The 21,717-nt window shown below is 38.9% G+C and overlaps 1 protein-coding gene across 2 annotated transcripts in view; it reads left to right on the top strand.

The window, feature by feature from the left end:
• Window positions 1-21,717, top strand: part of plekhg4 (pleckstrin homology domain containing, family G (with RhoGef domain) member 4) — an 87,137-nt gene that overhangs the window by 15,472 nt on the left and 49,948 nt on the right. The window contains exons 1-2 of one of the 2 annotated variants that reach the window (XM_053492374.1): window positions 7,067-7,219; window positions 21,243-21,440. In XM_053492374.1, the coding sequence (XP_053348349.1) occupies window positions 7,217-7,219; window positions 21,243-21,440 (201 nt within the window). In that variant the 5' untranslated portion in view covers window positions 7,067-7,216. Of the gene's footprint in view, window positions 1-7,066; window positions 7,220-21,242; window positions 21,441-21,717 lie in introns of those variants that run through there. The other variant, XM_053492373.1, reaches the window with a different exon arrangement.

Here is a 21,717-nt window from a genome sequence, read left to right as displayed (position 1 = left end):
CCTACCGCTGAGCCACCAATGCCCTTTCACCTTCCTTAGAGTATTGGCCCAAATTTGGGCTCTGACCACAAAAAAATTAACTCATTGCATGCTGCTCTTCTTTTTTGCAAATCAAGTGGGGCATCTAAAAATTATTATTATTTTTTTTTTTTTGGTCCTTTCGACAGGTCTAATATAGTAATGATAACATTTAAGACGCTTTATGTGATAGTGCTAAAAATAGTCTTTCTTTGGCCAAAGAAATTTTCAGTCTGAAAGTTTTAGTTACTGTTCATCTACAGTATTTTCTCTGTTGTTTAATAATAGCATTAGTAGCGTTTAATAGCACTGAAGTGACTTTTTGCTGTTGTGCCCATTTAATAAGATGCCAAGTCTGGACACTATGCCAAGCCAAAATTGTTCCTGCTTCCTGTAGACTACAGAGATCACTACGTGATCATCGTAGTGTAAAGCGGTAATATGCCTTAGTGTGTTTAGCGGTCCATAAAACAGCATGGGAGAGATAAAAGAAAAAAGCGTGCCACGATGCTTCAGGGTTTGTAAAAATTGTCTTTGTTCACCCCATCTTATTGTTCACATGTCTGAACCTGTAGCTGATGTATACAGTACCTGTTACTGTACTCTTTATAAATGGACAGATTATAATCTCTGTCTGAGCACATGCTCCATGATCGTCATCTCCTATCCTTTAGTCCTGTGTCTAAAGTTTCTTGCTTTTGGCCTAGTACACAATGTTCCTTAGATGATAATCTGACTTTGTTAGCCCTGTTTTGTGTGATGTAGTCTTCCTGAAAGTCACATGCCATTAGTGTGCCACAAGAGACTGAAGAAATAGGAAAGTCGATTGTTAATCAAGGTCATGATTGTCATTCACAAAGCAATATGTATTTTATTACGTCTTTACTTACTGTATCTGTGGTAGCCTTGTTTTTCTACAGATCTTTCTGGACGAAGTTGGAATGAATTGTTTGAGGTTCTTTTGTATTATAATAGCCAACTTTCTGGGGGGAAAAAACAAAACTCCTATTAAGTAAAAACTTTTAATCATGTTAATGAGTCAAATATTCACAAGTTGCTCAGAAGTTCAAATACCTGTTCAGACAGATGCACTGTTTGACTAGATAATAGAGTTTTAGAATGGAAATGATTTACAATCCGTTGTCACTCGGATGAGGATGAGTACTCATGCAGTTTTTCTTTGCCACTGTTGGCTGTGGCTTGTTCATCAGGGATAATTTTTTTTACATATAAAATGATTAGACTTTATTTATTACTGTAAAGCTGCTTTGTGATACTCGCTTGTTTGCGAGTATGCAAATTAAATCGAGTTGAATTACTACGAGCGCAGTGGATTTTTAAATGTTAAAAGAAAACCGGCAGCACTAACAGGTAGGTAAAATTTTATTATAATGTTTTTTTATCTTTTGCCAATATCTACAGATAATAAAATGCTTGTCGGTAAAATGGGTTTCTTTTAATGTTTAATGTTTCACATTGTAAGCAAAATACAGCCATGACTCACTCACCACATTCAGAAATTTTATACATGTCCTGGCCAAAAACTAAAAGTCACACACTCTAAGATTTCATTCAATCACCTTTATCTTTGATTACAGCACACTATGTGCTGGCCGGTTCATGTGTGAAAATGATTCTTCATGCTCCCAGAAGCAGTCTTTTGAGCAAGTTTTGAGTGAATTTAAGGAATATTTCTTTGACATCAAGAAAGAAAAACTCCATAGATGTGATAACCTGGTCATTTAGTACATTCAGTTCGTCAGCTGACTTTATTTTATTGCCACATAAGGTTGCTGAGTCTAAACCTGACCAACTGAAGTAACCCCAGATCATAACACTCCCTCCAGAGGCTTGTACAGTGGGCACAATGCATGATGGGTGAATCGCTTTATATGCTTCCCTTCTCACCCTAATGCCCCCATCTCTGGAATAGGCTCAATCTAGACTCATAACAAAACTTGTCTTTTTTCCATCGCTCCAAGTCCAATCTTTATGCTCCTTACAAATTGAAGCCTCAATTTAGTCTTTCTAACAAGTGGTTTTCTTTTGGCCACACAGCTGTTTAATCCCAAACCTGTGAGGTCTCATCACATTGTGTGTGTGGAAATGCTTTTACTTTCACTCTTAATCATAACTATGTGTGAAAGTGATCTCTGTTTATGTTTTTTTTTTCTCTGACCGCATCTCTTTCACAGACTTGATGGTTCAGGACTTTCCTTCCACGTGTTGATAATGTGTTAAAGGGCTTGTAAACCAGTTTTAGTCATTTTAACTTAAATATCCTTAGTTGTTTTCTTTGCTTGATGCAGCCCAATAATTTGACCCTTCTGAAATGGTGACTTTTTTTGACCAGACTTTATACATTTAGTCATTGTTTATTCAGTATTTGGAAATGTAATATTCAGTGCATAAATATTTGTTTAGGACAGATTTGTGTTTGAGTCATTTTAAAACGAACTCTTGCTTTCAGTTGTTTATGTTGCTTTCCCCCGTTTTCTCATGAGGTCATGCGTAAATCATCTTAGTGCTCTCTCTGTTTTCTGCAGAACAAAATGAACTGTTTTTGAAAAAGATTGTGCTGAGACTTAATAATATATTTATTATGTAACTCTGGAAACAATTTACTTTGAGAACATAGCAGACCCAAAGCAGGGTCAATTTGTTTTTGTTATTTTTTGTTTTTTGTTTTTTTAAATCAGTCATTGCGGCCAGTCAGTAATATAAGGATTTTAACCCCTCACAATGATGTTGCAGGTTTTCAGATCACATTCTGCTTTCTAGGTCTTTTTGTTTTCATTGCCAGACACACACACACACACACACACACAAGCTCAGCTCCGCGCTCAGAGTGAAAGAAATCGAGAGAAGCAAACAGGACTCAGGTGTCACTGTTGTCATTACCTCTCTTGCTTGTCCCCAGACCCTCCCTCCCAGTGCAGACCCATATTAAACCCACCTACAGAAATGAATCAGGATTTTTTTTATTCATTACTATTATTATTATTTTGTGCAGTTTTGCATATGAGTAAGAATGTCCTCCCAGCCAGAGAACGATCTAGCATGAAAAACTCAGTTGTTTCTTTTACTGATATGTAGACAAGCGTTGACAATGTGTATACACACACACACACACACACACACACAGGACCTCTTCTTTATTCCTGTTGGCAGTTAAACTGAAATTTTGGATAATATAGCATGTCATCTATTGAGCTAGAGAACAATGGCAGCGCCGAGTGTTGCCTCATGGCAAATCTTTCCACTTTTCTGTCACAATAGCTGAGGACGCATTGAATTCTCTGCATTTCCTGCCCCGGTCATGGCTGTTTACCCTTCAACAATATGCATTTACAGAAAGAAGAGCTTGGTAGCATTTTGCGTAAATTACAGTTCGCAGCTAGCAGGTGTCAGATAAGGTTACGGTTTAGAGACTTCAGGAGCAAGCTGAGAGTGTGAGTCAGAACCAAGAAACAATTCATGCATAAAGAATATTTTTTTGCATTTGTTTTTGTTTTTATTTTATTTTTTAATCTTTAAAGCTTTAGGGGTAAATAGAGATTCTCCAAACCACTACACATAGTTTATACTTCTAACCAGTGATGCTCTTTAGTCTGTGTTAGACTTATCTAGCTACAAATATGAATATATTTTTCCATCTTATTGATTATGTTTAAGATGCATTGATGGCTGTGAAGTGTATTGGGAGCAGACAACTGTGACAAGAGTGTGTCTGAACATGTTTTTAAAACAGAAAGCAGACAGGCATTTTGGACCTACTCCAACCCTGGTTAGTGGCCTACTGTGATACACAAGACTTCTAGCATTTACTAGAAAGTCTGGTATGTTTTGTTTACCTGTTTTGCTAATAAACGTTATTAAGAATTGCCTATGTTCACAGAAAGAAACAATGTGAGCGACAGCAGACGTCCAACAGACGTTCACCTGTAACCCAACACAAAAGAGCTCTACTTTACATACAGCAAGCCAGCCACAAAAATGCTGCATCATAGCTGCATCTGTTTTAAAATGTCTCAGACTACAGTGTATCTTGCTTTGAAAACCTCAGAATAATTTATGGATTTATAATTTAGTATGGAAATGTAGCGAGATCAGGTTTCAGCCTTTAAGATCTTGAAGCTTTAGGACAGAAACGTGCACAAAACACAAGGCCTTCCTTTTTGTCTCTGTTTTATTGTCAAAAAGCATAGCAGAGTTTGAGTCCAACTGGAGACCCATGTGCAAACAACTTTGTCTGAGTTTGTGTTTTTGTTTGTTTTTTTTATTTGTTTTTTGTCACGAATGTAACCTTAGAGCTGACAAATATCTCAAAGCTTTCTTGTTCGGTTCAGTCACAGTGTTTCTTTATTCACCTTCCGGTTGCAAAAATGATCTGGCTCTTTCATGAGGCTTACAGTCATGTTGCATTCAGAAAATGCGGTGCCACTTGAGATTACCCATAATGCTCCACTGGTAACTCGGGTCATATCAGATGCATTGCTTTTGTCACACCAAGACTTTAATGAACTCTTTGGCAGATCAGAAGTAAAAAAGTGATTGATGGGGAAGATGTAGTCACCCAGGGGTAGTTCACATACATGGGTGTTTATAAAAATGTATTATTTATTTATTTTACATTTTTTAATTTAAATATTATTTTTATTTTTGTTGTCTAAAAAAAAGCTTGGTCTGCATTAAAAAATTCTTTGAAAGCACTTCAAACCAGAAGGTGCTAATATAACCCTTCCCGCAAAATCATATTGGCCAATCAGAAGCTACAGGAAATACAGTACATGCCTTGTATGCTCTTGTAACCAAAAATATAGTTTTTTTTATTATTAATCTGTTTATTAAATTACTGTTCTTATTCACACTTCAGTTCTGAGCAATGCCATGCATTTTGGTTATTACATTTGTCAAATTTTATCCTTTATTTTAAATTTGTTACTTTTATCCTTAAGTTGATTAATTTGGGAAAGTGCTTCCCTGCTGTTCCCTGGGGTGCTTTCTGTAGCCGTGTTTAAATGGGATTAGTTTTACACGAGGAGTCAGGGTAATGCAGTAATTACCAGTGTAGTTTCGTCCTGTCTGGATTTGCCTCGTCACTGATTGTTTAGCTAAAACAGTATTTGGCCTGACCACCCTTGCATCACTTTTCTCACATAAACTGTTGTACAGTTTTTTTTTAAGAAATGTGGCTGGTAGGTTTATCCCAGGCATCTTGGAGAACCTACCCCCTGGTCTTTGGCTTTTAGAGAGCTGAACACACTGAAGGAAAGGGCTGTCTGATTTGTTCTTTGTACATAAACTCAATCACAGAAGGCTGTGACTCTGATCAGTGTTTCCCACAGGTTTACCACTTGTGATGGTAAACTTTAATTAATTAAACTTTAATCAATTATTTGATTAATTTTACATTTTAGAGATCCGATGATAGGTTGAGCATGTTTTCTTTCTCCATTGTTTTTTTTTTTTTTTGTGGACGTTCCCCCGATTTTCTCCCCAATTTTTTTTTTTGTCGTGTCCAATTCCTCCCTGTCACTAGGAGGCTCCCACATTAAGCTTTTACTACCACTCAGTTGGGAGGGCTGCAGACTTTCACGTGTTTCCTTTGACCCACGTGACGTCACCGACCACATCTTTCCGAACTGTTCGCTCAGACATTGTTAGGGGCGGCGTAACGCACTCGGAGGACAGCGCTATCCGCTCCTTCCGCTTGCGTAAGCTCACAGACGCCCTTGATTGGCTGTAGAGCCGTCATTAATGTGGGAGCACCAAGTATCTCTCATCCCTCCCCTGTGAGAAAGCTTGGCCAATCAGCTCTCTCTAGGCCTCCGGCTGCGGGAGGTTACAGCATCACCCAGGGATTGAACTCACGATCTCCGGATGATATGGTGAGCACTTTACCAATAAGTTATTATTTTTTTAATAAAGGCAATCAGTTTGGGAACTGTGTAACATAGTCTATATGTACTGCACTAATAGGAGGTAGGAGATCTTTCCTTGTGTATGAAAAATCAGCTGTTCTAAGTGTATGGGAAATTTTGTACACCTACATATGTATTTCAAACTAAATATGCATTGAATATAAACCCCCAAAAAGTTTTTTTATATATCTTTTTAACCCTTAAGAAGCTACTCAGTTTTGTTGTCAGTTGTACAATATTTAACCTATTAAAGTATGCTGCACAATAAAAACTGTTTTGTTGTTTACTAATATTAGCTAAGTTAGCTAGCTGACTAGCAGTCCTGTATCTTGTCTTCTAGATGTCAAAGCTGTGGTGTTTATATCGTAATGTCAACTCACTGTCACTTAGCTGGGGTGGCTTAGGGGGTTGAGGCTCTGGATTGCTGATTGGAGGTTTGAGCCCCACCACCCCTGGGTTGGCACTGTTGAGCCCTTGAGCAACACCCTTAATGTTTAAATTCATACCCAGTCACTGAGACTTGGTGGCCAGAGATATGGAGGGGGTTTGCCAGACCTTTGCCAGATCTTGCAGACCAAATGAGGTGGTCCCTGGACTAAAGGGACAAAGAAAATAATGGAGGGAAAAACTGTCACCAAGCTCATATATCAGAGCTTCCTTTCTAAATTACTATTTTTTGTTTTTAAATAACTTTTAAACTCTCTAATAAAACGTTTTTGCGTGATAACATGATGTGGATCTTCATAGCATAAAATCCAAAGTAGTCTGATCATTTAGAGGTAAAAAGGAGCGGATGTTTTTATTTTTTCTTCAGAGTGCCTAAAAGTGCCTACTTAGGCTTTTCTATATTCCGCTGAAGTACAATCATTTAATATCTGCAGGCTGTTTTCATAACCATTTATTCAAACACCTCCATTCTCACGTACAGTACTTTCTAGTTCTCACAGGATTCCCAGCACAGACACCTCACATGCAGGCTGAGCCCACCCCAGGGGCGGTGCTTAGTGAGTGAGTGACAGACAGACACAAGTGGGAGGGCTGGGTTTAAGAGTGGGCGGTCCCTACCTCTTGAGGGTTTGCTGCAGTGTGTGTGGAGTGTATCAGTGTGGCAGAGACCTGCCGTGTAGCAAGCTGGTGTGTGTGCATACATGCGCACGTGTGCACACACACACACACACACACACATACATTTGTAGAATAGTGCTGGGACTACAGGTCTAGCAGGACAATGAAGCAAGAGAGCAGAAGTTTAGAAGGAAAACATTTCTTACAGCATGGTGAGTCGGGGGTTTAACACTGCTGGGGTTTGGGGGGTGAGCTGAGCTGAGCTATGCTGAGCTCTTGATGACTTTACCTTATGGGGCAAGGGGGTTAAGGGGGAGGGGAGTGTGTGTGTGTACTGGAAAACTGAAAAGTTGCCCTTCAGTAAGCGTTTGTTATTCATTAAGAATGTAAGACCAAGTGTACCTGCTGAGATGCAGTTGGTTTTAAGTCTGTGTGTGTATGTGTGTGTGTGTTTATGTTTGAGAGATAGAGTTTATTAAAGTAATGGTATTAATTATAACTCTGCATGCATAAGCCATGGTGTGTGTGTGTGTTGTGCTGAATTACTGTGCAGATCATGTGTTCATATTTTGAGTTGGCTTTTCCGTCCTTGCTGCAGGTAACAGCAAAATCCCCTGTGGCTAAACTGGGGAGTCAGCATGGAGGAGTGTGTGTGTGTGTGTGTGTTAGTTTGTTACTGCAGCTGTTCTCTGCTGTGCCTTTCTCTTTTCTCTAGACACTGGTGTAGGTTAGCAGAGGAGCCGGTCCTGCAGAGGAGTGTGTGTGTGTGTGTATATAATGTACAGTGATGATTTCAGCTCTAGACTTTACCTTTAATGACTTCCTAGGTCCGTTCAGGACAAGTATGAAGAGAAGTCTGAGAAGTGTATATGAAAGAGCGTCCTGACCTGACAGTGCAGTAAAGCCCGAATACATCACCAAGTGACACAGACTGAAAAACTAGCAGCTTTAGTAGCAGAGTTACATTAGCGACTTAGTCATTTAGTAATAGATTTGGTTGACTAATACAGAACAGGGACATGTTTGTAAAGCTAGCAGTTGTGCAGAAAACTAGTAAAGACGAGTTCTCATTAAAAGAAATATAATTTAATGAATTTATACTGGACAGTGAACCCTTAGCATACCAATTGAATTAGTTTTGGCGGCTGAGTTGAAGTTTGCCATAAGAAATAATATAAATGTAGATAATTTGTTCCAGCCATCCAAAAATGTTACCAATTTTCAACACTATATTCACTTATTTATTTATTTTTATTTTTTTAAAGACATGTAAATGAAGTAAAATATGAAATAAATGGACATTTAACCTCACTTAGTCGCCATTTGGTTCAGGTCGTTCATTCGCATGCTTCGTATGCCAATGCTAATTTCTTGCAAAATTTCCATTCTTGAGAAGTAATTGAGTGCATTGGAAAACCTCGAAAGATCAGCTTTAGATCGCCGAACACGCCTTGTTAATCATGTACTGTAAACACAAGTGGTGGTGATGAGGATGATGAACTGCCACAAGCTTTTCCTACTACCCATTAATAAATTTATTTATTTAATTGTTTTGGAGTTGTTGATTAGAAACCGACACCTAAACCCAAAGTGAGGATCAATCACACAGTGTAAAAGTTTTATGATCTACTGACTGAACTAGGGTATGGATGCTTCTTGTTTCTGGTTAGTTCCAGTATCTCGCCCAGTGGAAAAGTGATGTAAGTAGCTCAGTACTTTGTTTGTCTCTATTGGATAACAAAAAGTGTGTGGATTTAATTAAATCTCTTATTCTTGAATGATGTTAGTTGATATTGAACTAGAGCCTGGAAAAGAAAAAAAAGAGAGAGAGAGAAAAATGGTGTGTGTGTGTGTCTGTGTGTGTGCACCGTTTGTGTGTGCACCGTTTGTGTGTACTCATGGTGGTATGAATGCAATGATGAGTGCGTTAATCAGTATAACTCAGTTTAATGGACTCGTAAGCCAGCAGAGAGCCCGAGGAAACACCGCAGTCCTGGCTCTCACTAATGCTCTTCTTGTCAGAGGAAAAGGAACTAAACAGAAACAAATGCTTCTATAAAGTCACGTCTGACTCTCATTCAAGCTTGAGCTGTTTCTCATGATGTCACTGCCTTTAAATAGGCACCTTTTGTTCAGCATTGCTTTTAACTTGTGGGTTTTTGTGGGTTTTTTTTTTTCAGCCGGATTTGTGATTTTTGAGATTTTTGAATGTGATTTTAGCACGTTCTCCGACTCGTAACTCGGTCCGCATTGCTTTCAGTTGAGGTGGTCGAAGGGCCAATGGGTTATCGAGTGACTGTTTGAAGAGTTAGTGTTTCTGGTATTGTGTGAGTGTGCGTATTTACTCTGAGGACAGAGATAAGAGGTCTGACTCTGATCTCAAGGTGGAGGTCATGCATTCAGTGTTACTGGTTAACCCATCAGAGAAATGGCTGTAAATAGGATTATTTTTATTTTTGAAAATAGTTAAGGGGGCCAAAAAAATCAAGCAGTAGTGTTTAGAGCGCAGGCACATGTGTTTGTCAGAGCAGACCTCTGTAATTAAGTGCTTCGCCTGTGTGTATGCGTGTATGTATGTATGAGTTTACCAGAAACCTAACAGAGCAAGTTTCGTGAGTTTTGGAATTTAAGTGCGAGTATGTGAACGTGTGTAGCAGCACAGTCGTGAAACGGGCTGCTGTTTATTTTGCCGTGCTGCAGGAATGTTCTCGATCAGTACTGCTCAGTGCGGTGTGAAAAGCATGATTATGTTTCTCTCCCTTCGCTCTCAGTTTCCTCTCGAACATATACTATTCAAAGGTGAAAAGGTAACAAGATGGGTTTGTGCTAGCAACCATCCATTCATCACTTGCTAGTGTGAACATACGGTGATATCTTGAGCAATACTGCTGCAGTGCAAATGACTATTAACCTTTACCATATAAAACAAGGCATCCCACTGACACAGTATGTAGCGACGTATAGACCAAAATAGGCTGCTATTTTTGAAAATATCCTGCAGCGCTGATCTGTGTGCAGTCTTGGAGTGTGACGTACATTACATGCCAGGTAGAAGTGCATCACGTAGCAACAGTCAGAAAGGATGTCGTGTCTGTGGTTTTACTGACGGGAAAAATACATTTGACACAGATGGTGCAGTGATATTGATGGACATGTATGGGATTTGTGCGCCATTTGATAAAAAAAAAAAAAACAGACGTGCCCCATTACCTCAGAATTTCTATTCCTCAACTCCAAGTGAAAAAAAAGGGCAGCTCACAGCATGAACAGTAAATAAAGTCGCAATCATTTTGCAATTTACAGATCATCCATAACATGACCACGAGGATAATATCGAGTAAGTCCCCATTTTGCCAAATAATCAGTAATGAACTGTAAGTTCACATCTTTCTATCAGAACCAGCTTCAACCCTTTCAGACATTTGAGCTACAATAGCTCTTTAGATCGGACTACACCAGCCAGCCTTCTCTTCTCTCCCACGTGCACCAGTGAACCTTGGCCGCTCATGACCCAGTCTCCGGTTCACTGCTTTTCCTTCTTTGGACCACTTTTGGTAGGTATTGACCACACCGGTCTGTGGACGTCCAAGAAGTTTCGGAGTTGCTCTGATCCAGTGGTCTAGCCATCACAATTTGACACACAAATCCATACACTTGCCGATTTCATTCTGTTTCCAACACATCAACTTCAGGGGCAAAGTGTTCACTTGTTGCCTAATACTGTATATTACACACACTTCCAAGTGGCCATTGTAACAAGATATTGTAACTGCAGTTACTCTGATCTCACACATAACTGACATAGAGTTGACAATGTGCTTGGTTAAAAATTCAACATTTTGGTATAGTGACAAACAATACATTGGTTCAAACTAATTGCAGCTATTATGAAGAACCCTTTATTTTTGTCACATATACTGTACATTACACCACAGTGACATAAAGGGCCTTAAACATTGAGATTTAAGTCATATCAAATTTATCATATATCAGAGTCTTGACATTTGTGCCATTTTTGTGCCCTGTACGCATGAAGCAAAGTTGCATGTAGAATTTTGTTTAACTAAAAGCAGGAAATTTAAAGTGGATTATGGAATCTGGATTAAGATAAAACGTGTCAAATGGTCTGTGATTCTTTTTCTATTTGATCACAGCTCGTAATCTGTGAGCTCAGCCTCTTGTAAGGTTATGTTGTGCCAGCCTTCTGAGTTTAGCCCAGACATGCAAACTCACACAGGCCAGCTTTCTGCCAACAGAGACACTGTTTACAGCAGCAGAGCCCGACGTTATCTATCTCCGGCGTCCAGCCAAAAGCCCATTTTCTTCTTTTGTGTCACTTCCTCTCGCCGTATGAAAGGGCTTTAATGTTAATGCGCTGGTTCTGATGTTCCGTAGTGTTTTGAGGATTTGCTTTAAAGAAGCCTTGTTTGTAAAGTCTCTTATCCTCTGGTTAATTCAGTTTACAGGTTTGAGTTTCAACGAGGGACTGATTAAAATTAGCTGAGATTATTTTGAGGAGGCAATTTGAAGCAGTGGAGACTTGTTGTAGTGTGTGTGTGACTGGTATGTGTGTAGCCAGATCATTTCCAAATGCCATCTTCATTTTCTCTTTTTTTGTTCTTTTTTTTTTTTTTTTGTTCGTACAATTTAGTGATCCAATCACAAGGCACATATCTGTTCCCTCTCAGCTCTTGCATGTGTTTTGAATGTGTCTTCACCGAGAGCTCGTGATCGCATTTCGTGACTAGAGAAAGACGCCAGATCTTTCCGAAGCAACACAGTGTCTCTTTCCAAAAACATCCTCAACGTTCAAGCAGTCATGAGCTTTAATAGGAGTATTAATAGGTATTGAGCAGCTTTTATCGACTTTAATCTGTTGGGCATTCAGGATGAAAGTATTACGCACTATCAATAGGAGATTATGCAGCGTTTTTTAGAGCCTCTGCTCAACTGAGCACATTTCTAGTGACAAGTCTTAAGCACTGTATTATCTTTAGTACAAATCTTGCTATACATGTTTATCATGTACATAACCATTAAATGTTACCAAACATAATAAAATTAATAAAATTTGCATGCCGCTTAAGAAAGCAATATATTACATGACTGAACAGTTTTCAGATGGAAACAAACAAACCCAATGCATGCTCCTGCATGAAATTAGAGAGGAACGAGTGTGACAAAGTCATCAGAAGAGTCAGATTTTCCAGCACGCTCAGTAAAACCTAACAACAGTTTTACTTACAAAACTGCTCAAATTCTGTATCTAACGATACAGATTATTTTTAAGCAGAGTTTTCACACCAGAAATTGTCTGTTTGTTTTACTACTCTTTATAGAAGACATCTTTGCTTATGTTTTTTTTTTTTTGTGTGTGTGCGCGCCCAAGACTTTTGCACTGTGAGTAAAACAGCTGTTAGGTTTTAAAGCAAGCTGTAGAATGGGTTTCCAAGATCCCCAATATTAATTACACACAACATTGTGGCTTTATTTATTTATTTCTAAATGAAAGATTTTAGTGATTTAGATGTTCTTCAGTGTTGTATAGTAGTAAATTATCAAATAAATAAAAACTGTCTCAAAAAATATCGCAAGATAATATATATAGTTTAGTGTTACACATTAAAATAATAATTTTATGTATATGATGGTGATAAAATATGTTAAATAATTGTGATCACATTCAGTCTGGAGTAATAAAAGCTTTACTGAGATCCTCATGTGTTTCTGATGAATTGTTGAAAGACTATCAACAAGGTCACATGCGCACAGCCATGTGCTCCAGCTCTCTTTCTCAGCCAACGTGCAAGAGGCAGGCTGCTCAAGACCTGAGTCATCAACTCGCTCTTCCCACCCCCTCTGGACGATCAATAACCACAAAGGACGGTTTAAACTCACGGGACCTTTCCAGAAGTCGATATAGATCGACTTTAGAGCATTTGCAACGTGTTTAGTCTTTCTCAGCGCTTTTATAATCTTTTTCTAGCGTTCTCTTTACACCTGATTCACACCATCTATTTCCTCTGGTAGAAAAAGAAGAGCTTGTTTTTAAAGTCGAGGTGTTGTCTCTGGTTTACGCAACATCGTCTGTCTGTAGGCACTGAACAGGTTTTAAAGCTTTTTCCAGGTTTGCTGCATATAAACATTGCTTCTATGTAGTGAAAGCTTGGGTTACAGTAGACAGTTCAACAGTTTAATATTTAGTAAGTTTTGCCTAAATGTAGGTTCACTGTTTCTGTACAGCAGATTAGTGGAGTACAAAGAAGGCAAGATAGGAGTAAAAAGAAGTGAAGGATAGACATCTTGCAATGTTGTTCCATAATTAACCATTTGGAAGTTTATAGATTTATATTAAAATTTTGTATTCAGTTAATGTTAACTGAATGCACCGAATTTCCCAAAGTTTCTATATGGGTATATATTTCAACTCGGAACCAGTGCAACTTTAGCCTGAGAAATCTATAGTGCACAAAAATGCAAGTACAATTGATAATTTCCTAGATGCATCAATTCACAACACAATACAGAACTAATATCTCTTTTACATCCAACACTGACTGGGCATTCATGGCCACTATGGACACATTCTTGCACACTTTTGCACTATATACTTATACTTTCATTTATGGACCACTGCACAAATCACTTTAATAATAAGACACTTTAAGAAGTCACTTTATGCATATTTGCACACCTCAGTCATTTCTTCATTTCTGTTGTAAAGTATTTTTTTATTTTTATTTTGCACAGTATATTTTACTAATTAATTTCATTTTTTAACATATTTCTTTTATTGCAATATATCTTTATTTTTACTTGTACAGTATATTTTACCAGTTAACTTTATTTTCTAACGTATTTCCTTTATTCATATTTATTTCTTGTGTTTAAGCTTTTATTTTAAGGTCACTGGCAGTCGAAAAAGCATTTCACTGCATATCATACTGTGTATGACTCTGTACGTGACAAATAAAATTAGAATTTTTAAATTTGAATTCAAGCCTAATTGAAACAAAAAATAATGTTTTTTAAATTATTATTAAAATGACCAAATCCTGAGTTGTCTTTAATGAAAGTAATGTTGGATCCACCCTGTTTAATTAATATACAGTTTAGCTAATTTGTCCTTTCTGTTTTGTATAAAGCCTTCCAACTCAGCCCCTTGAACTGATGGCTAAGCAAAACGTAGCGTAGTGTGTGTATTAGTAGTTAGTGTGTATACGTTTATTCTACTGACTTTGTTGCTTCGTTTTAGCTGCAAGGTTAATATACTGACTTTTACATATTTAATAGACATATTAGTTCTTCTTCTTCTTCTTCTTTTTTGTCTTTCGGACATACCCTTATTTATTACCTATACATATTATGTACGTGATTACTTTTTTCCACCAGTGTAGCTTTATGCATTATCAACATTACTTTTAAAAATCATGCAAAAGAAACACTGCATGATTTTGCTTCCTGTCCAGTCAGTCAGTTAATACTTTCAGGGACCTAAGGTACTTTTAAATGACTTAAATATTTTTGGAAATCTGGATAAACAAGGATATATTTTGGGCGATAATTAATTTTCCGATAATTTGTTCCTAAAGGTCCCGTCCTTTGTTCCCCTGAACTAAATACTATTAGTAAGTTGGCAGCAGGAAGGGCAACTGTGTGTGAGCGAGGGTTGGAAATTAGTAAGGAAGCCTAAGAGTGTTTGAAGGAGGTAAGTGTCTGTTTCACCCTTACAGGATGTAGGGCAAATTTAACATGGCTGACAGTGTGTGACCTTTTCACTCATTGGGAGCTTTCAAATTGCAGATCAGGGGTTGTGTCCTGGTCCTACCAACACAAGAACACTAGGTTCTACTGAATAGAGTACGTATCTCTTTTTTTTTCATTCTCTCTCTCTCTCCCACTTTGACAGACAGGTGGTTCATTCTGTCACACTGTTGGGGTGAAAGGTTGGATCCCTAGTGCCCGCCCCCCCACCAACTAACACATTATGCCTGTTGTGTGTGTGTACTCTTATGCGTCTGTTGGACAGAACAGTCTGCCAGTGTGTTAGTTCACAACTGCCAAGGATAAGCGTTTCTCCACCCATTCGAGATCATTTTAATTCCCATGAAAACTCAGTGATAGATTCCTGCCAGTATTGCAGCACAGTTGACTCACTATTTGTATCTTGGCATGTTTTCACCTGTATGCACCGTTCATTTCATTTGAACAGAACCCTGATGCGGTTTGTTTGGGGAAGTGAGAACACAGCAATCACAAGCAATTATGTAACGAATCAGCCCCCGCCATTCCAGGCGCTTTTACATTACGTCTTTTTTCTTTTTTCTCTCCTCCCCCCCAACTGTCCTGCTGCAAGGTGCGCTTGATATTTGGACAGATAAACAAAAAGGAAATATAAATTGTGAATAAGACAAAAATGTCTTAAACTAAGGATGCACAGGCTGGACCATTACTTTCAGCGCTGGTCCCAAGCACTGATGAAACAGGGAGAGGTTTGTACCAGGAAGGAAAGCTGGCGTAAAGCCTGTGCCAAATTAAATACTTCGATCAGATGATCCACTTTGGCAACCCTCAACAGGAGTGGCTGAAAGAAGACAATGATTTATATATTTTATACATTTTTTTTTAGCACTGGGTTTGTTTTCTTCACCTGACTCCGTAAAGTTTTGCTCATCTTTATCCACTGCCATATCTATTGGTTGGTTTTAAGTCCCACATGATCCGTAGCCAACTTTAACTTTTGGTGTCTGTATGTGTAGTGTCAGACAAAAGTCTGCACGTAAGCAGCATGAATCTCATTTACACTCAACACATTTAAAAGGGATGACGCTCATTATTTTGTTCATGCAAGTTAACTTTTGTCTTCGATTTACCGAAGCCATTATTCTTTGGCTTTCAAGCAAAAGAGTGTTTTTGTGCCTTTGCTGTATGACACGTTTGGGGGGGGTTAACTGAGTTAGTAAGGAGCATCACAGCACCCCGGGGAGCAGATGATGTGATTGATTATTCATTGGCCTGAGCGTGGCCTTTGGAGACAGGATTAGTTAAGTAATCTAATATGGTGCTGTAGTAGTAGGCCAGTCTGTCGGTCCATTAGAGGCCAGATGCTTGATTACATGCCGTGAACCCGGCCAGTCTTAGAATCATTACTGAAATGGTCCGGTGCCACGTACAGCAAAAAAAAAAAAAAAAAACAATCGGCTTTTAACTCTTTTTATCAAAAGCCAAGACAGGCTCTCACGCATGTGTTTATTGTGGAGCAGTTGGGTTTACTTTCATGCTGAAGCTAGTGATCTCAGGCTTTTGGTGCATGAACATCCAGTGAAATGTAGACCAAACCACAAATCTTCAGAGAAGCACCAAAGACGCAATGACAGCGAGCACACACACACACACACACGCGAAAGAGTCTACTTTTCCTATTCATTTATGACGAAGTGTGTTTACTCTGTCGGCATAGCTACAGAACCTCATAAAATTATGCTATTATAGACCCTAACCTCTCCAATCTGACACGCCAGAGCCACTGAGATTAAAGAAACGAACCAGAGCAGTGATGATGGAGAAAAAAAAATATCTGTGGAACATTTTAAATCAGGAGAACATGCCCTACTCACTGTAAGCCAGGTCTAAATCGGTCTCTATTCGACTCTCGCTCTCTGACTGGACTTTCTCATTGAGAGCAGGATTAGCTTTCTGATTAGATTTTCAATCTATTCTTTGTAATGAGAGAGAGAGAGAGAGAGGAAGAGAATAGAAGCTGGTAGCAATGGAAAATGACATCGAGCAGGAATGTTGTATATTTGGCTTTCTCCGAAAAATGCTTTCACACCGAGTTAGAGCCACAATAAAACGTTTTCCTTCCCGGATAATTAGTTCACAGCCTGCAGTTTAATGAGCGTGATTCATGATTCATCAGCTTTGTTTTAGCATCAGCGCAGAAATGTTTAAAAAGGGTCACAACTCTTTTAAACATTAAGCACGTGTTTGCGTTAAGTGTGTGCTTATGTGTTATAAGCTGTAAGTAATACTAGAGGAATACATTTCTTCATTTATTAGATAATAATCAGCGTTCAGGGTTTGAGAGTAACTCTGCTTTGTGTCTAGCTGCATCACACAACCCATCACTGATTACTTTCCTCTAAAAGCACGCCCTGTTGTATTTTAGACACTTCCTTTAGACACTAAAAGCATTGTTTTTCCCTCATATTGTTTAATGTCTTCTTTTTTTTTCTCAAATAAATATTGACTAGATATCTTATGTAAATAGGTAGTGCTAGTGTTACAGCAATGTCCATTTACTCCCATCCAAGATGAGTGATCGTATTATTTAGCGTTGCAGATTGTGAAGGCATTTGATGGAAAAGGTCAACGTTCTCCGAGTTTCAAATGGCTTTAATTCAGTAGTGGTGCACCATATGGGGATAAAAGAGGGAGAGAGAGAGAGAGCGGATGGCTTGAATGAATGTGTCTTAGTGATGGTCTGAGATAGGGATCAGTGAAGTGTATGGGAAAAGGATGTGCACAGTAATGTAGACAGAGATCTAAACCTAATGAAAGTTTGCTGAAATGCAGAAAGGGGGGGGGGGGTATATGGGAGATGCCTGTATAGAATTTCTTTCTTTCTGTCATTTCTGTCAAGTGTTTTTGTTCTGTATATACGTAATTGTTTGTTTGTGTCTATTGTGTATCTAATTTTATACCAAGGTATATCTAGGTATAGATAAGTATATAATTGCTATTTTCTGTAATAATTTGTGTGTGTGTGTGGCGGGGGGGGGGGGTTCTATTGATACCACTTATTTCCAGTATGTTTTCTTTTGTTCCTGATTGTACAAAATTTAACCATCTGAAATAATAAAACTCAACTTCACACACACACACACATGCTTGCACGCGGACACTGTGGCAATTCAATTGGAAACCAAGACTGGCCCCAGCTTTAAACACCTTCCTCCTATCAGTCTAGCAAGAGCAAGCCTTTCAGAAATGACCTCATGTCTTTGTCTTAACCCAGCAACCATTAACGTGTTAATTGATGACATGGTTTTGTCAACAAGTACCTGATATGTGAGATTTACAGTATTTTTAGGTATATATTATGAACCAGCGTGTCGTCGTGTCTTGGGCTTTATTGATAGAACTATAAATATTTCCATAGAGAAAGCAGAATGGTGGTACAGTGTGCGTTATCTGCAATGTTGTGTCTGTGTGTGTCAGGCTGTCTCTCTCTCTCTCTCTCTCTTGATGCTTGGTGCTTATTTTAAAATGTAGTGCGGTTAATGTAATACAGAGAGGCATTTTTTTTTTTAATGCCAGGAAAGTAAGGTATGTGTTCCACTCGGGTATTTTCTAATCTCTTGATCAAGGACAGCTCCAGCTTTTGATCTACATTCAGCTCCACTTCCTCCAGTGGAAACCCGTGTAAAGTTCCCGTGTTCCTTGGAATAGCGCATAGTCCGGAGACAGACCTGGTATCAGTTCATCCATAATCCTTCAGATCAGGCGTTCTGCCTCCACCTGAACCAACCTCTAAGAGCAGCGTTGTCTTATCTTCCTCCAGCCTACATGACTAACCACTCAGGCGTTTAAGAAAGAAAGAAAGTGAGCACATGCTCTAAAAATAAACAGTCAGAGCAGTGCTAGTGGGCAGGCAGAGCAAAATGGATCGTTTGGGGTAATTAGCCTCCAGATGCCTGGGTTCTGAGGTGGTCGTGTAAGAGCAGGGTTAAAATAGTATTTTGCAAGGATATGCGGACATTTGATTAAGAGAAAGGCTCACAGAGAAAGAGTGTTTTGTTCTGAGGATATTATTGGCCCTTCTAGACAAACCCATGGGAGCTGTTATACCACACAGGATATAATCTTAATATATAGTCTCTCGTCTATCTGGCAGATGGCTAAAAGTATGGTGGACGGAACAAGAGATGTCTTACCAGAAACAACTCGGACGGTTTGCGTCGTTCAAGGGAATCGTGCTCTTATTCACCCAAGTTTGTTAACAATGATATTCTGTCTCAGGTCTGCAATCAGTAATTGTTTCATGGCTTGTCTGCATAACAATGCCTGTCGTAGGCCATTTAATTTCAATGGGTTTATTTATGTCTCTCAAGACATACTGAGGGCAAGCCCTCGTTTTTAAACAGTGCTGCATTTAGAATGATCTACAGCGGGATATTAGGTTAAAGATGTGCAGTCAAACGCAGTTGGCTTAAGGTTCTCACTCATTGTTTTCAGTTAGCGCTCTATCCTTGTCAAGGTCACAGTGGGTGCGGAGCCAGTCACAGGAGGAGGGGATAAATATTGAAGTGTGACGGTGAAGGTAATCAGTCATTTACAAGGCTTTTTGAAGTTTATTCCCAAGTGTTTATAGCTGTCTTTCACATCATGTATGAGTGCAGTTTGATTGATCTCTCGTATTTTTCAAGAAAATCACTTTATTTTTATAACTGTCATCTAAAAAAGACACAAGTGTTGAGCAGAAGATTGGCAGGAAAAAAGGTCATCACTTTATAAGTCATGACATTTAAGCAATCAACAATACCGATGCACAGCATTTCATTGTGTATAGAGGTATTTTCAGTAGTTTTTAATATTGAAAACTTGTAAGGAAATATCTTCTTAAGACAAATCAAACAACACTCATTTTTTTTTGTTTGCAATCCTATTACACACATGATATCCTTTGATATGACACTGGTGAAAACCAAAATGAACAAAGTGCATAATGTGCTAGTAGGATTCTTTAAAGAGATCACCAAATATTTTGGATGTGGTCCTTGTGTTTAAAAAGAGAAGCAATTTTACAAAAGAATCAACAGACATGCATGTTTTTAAAGACATAGATATACATAATATCTTGTCCTCAAGGAAAGGGCGTGATATGTGCTTATTCATGGCCTTCTCTTCATACTCTGCTGTGATTGGCCGGTTAAGCTCGTGTCTTTTGTGTGACTGTTAACTCAGATTCAAGTGTTAGTGGTGTTGCTTGTAGCTGTTGTTAGCTGTTTTTTCTCCCACACACACACACACACACAAACAAATGTACACACATGTCCCAGTGGCCACACACAAATGAACTATGAAGTTATTTTTGTTAAACAGGGGAGCAGACTCCAACAAAACAAAATAAAATGCGCTATCTTGCTCTGCCTCCCCCGACCGCACACAGAGATTTGTGCCTACAAGTTCCGGTCATTTTTTTAAAAAGAAAAATCCCCCTCGTTATGACCAACTACCTGTGGTGCTTGATAAAATCTCCTCAGGATTATCTGTTTATTCGATCCGAACAATTGTAAACACACACACACCACAGACATTTTGAGAGCTAGTAACACTGCCTCCTATGTAGAAAATCACTTCCTGACCTCCAGTAACGGCTCACGCCACACAACGAGCACGGCCATGGAGTCAAATCAAAATTCACAAAGCTGAAACACGAGTCGAACCGATAGTCTTGCTGTGATTCACAGCTCTCACTGGGAAACCAATATGTTCTTATTAACAAAAATGTGTCCCTTTCATTTTTATTTCGAGGGTTTTTCATTTTTATAAAACAGTACAAGTGGAAAATGCACTTGGAAAATTACATTAGCATGGCAGGTATTTGGCACATACTTTTCACAACTGTTGGTGTCTGTGCTGGTTAGGGGCTCGCATTTCCAGCCATTTAACATCCATTATATAATTTGGGGAGTTTCCTGATGCAGAGTATTAGCATAATAATACTCGGGGGGTTGACCGATGTGGTATCAAGTAATCAGGTATCGTTTTTTTTTTTTTGTTGTTGTTTTTTTCCCTTAAAAAGTCTTATTACACAGTTTTTATTTGATTTTATTAGACATCACCAATGTCACTTGGTTGATTTGATTTGACAACAATTAAAAAGACAAAAAAAATTAACAAAGTTTTTTTTTTCTTTTTTTCCCATGACTACTTTCTGACTTCTAGACATAACGCTGTCGGTTCAGGGTGTGGAAGCATATTTGCTTCAGATTTTCTTCCTGAACCTGCACTGGAAGCGTACATGTGGAAAGAAGCGTTCAGAAATTTTGCGTTCTGAAATTGGGCCTCTTCTTTTGTGTGTGTGTGAGAAGGTGTTTACACGCATATCTGTTTTCCTGGAGGATGAACATGTTTGTTGAGATGTGTCTTTAAGTGACTCAGGTGTTTAGGTTGTCACAGGGACAGTTCTGATAGTTCTGATGAGACATGTGTGTGTGTTTGTGTTCCCAGGACTCTGAATCTCTGGACAACTGCATCCAGAGCACACTCGCGGCGCTCTACCCGCCGTTCGAGGCCACCGGTGGCACCGTGCTGTGCCAGGTGCTGGATGTGGTCGACTCATCGTACCGCGGAGACGGCCTGCGCTACCTCATCGACTTCCTGGTCCCCGCCAAGCACATTCTCCAGAGCATCCAGCAGGACGCATGTGTGAGTGACGCACTGCCCATAGTGCCGTGAATTCCTTTGTAGTTACTCAGTGTGCTTTTATCCTTTTTTGTTATGTGTTATTTGTTTTGCTTCCTCAGTCGTAGTGTAGTCACTCTCTCTCTCTCTCTCTCTCTCTCTCTCTCTCTGTCTGTTCAGTCGTGTAGTGTCATGCCTCTGATATAACCGTAGTGTGTCATGTTTGGTTAGGTGAGCTGTTGTGCCTTTACTCACAATTTACTCATAATGTGGGCGCAGTCAGAGCACACACACTCGCACA

The sequence above is a fragment of the Clarias gariepinus genome, chromosome 3 (genome assembly GCF_024256425.1).
Source record: "Clarias gariepinus isolate MV-2021 ecotype Netherlands chromosome 3, CGAR_prim_01v2, whole genome shotgun sequence".
Classification (NCBI taxonomy): Eukaryota; Metazoa; Chordata; class Actinopteri; order Siluriformes; family Clariidae; genus Clarias; species Clarias gariepinus.
The sequence above is the reverse complement of the archived record's forward strand: the minus strand, read 5'-3'. Positions and strand labels throughout refer to the sequence as shown.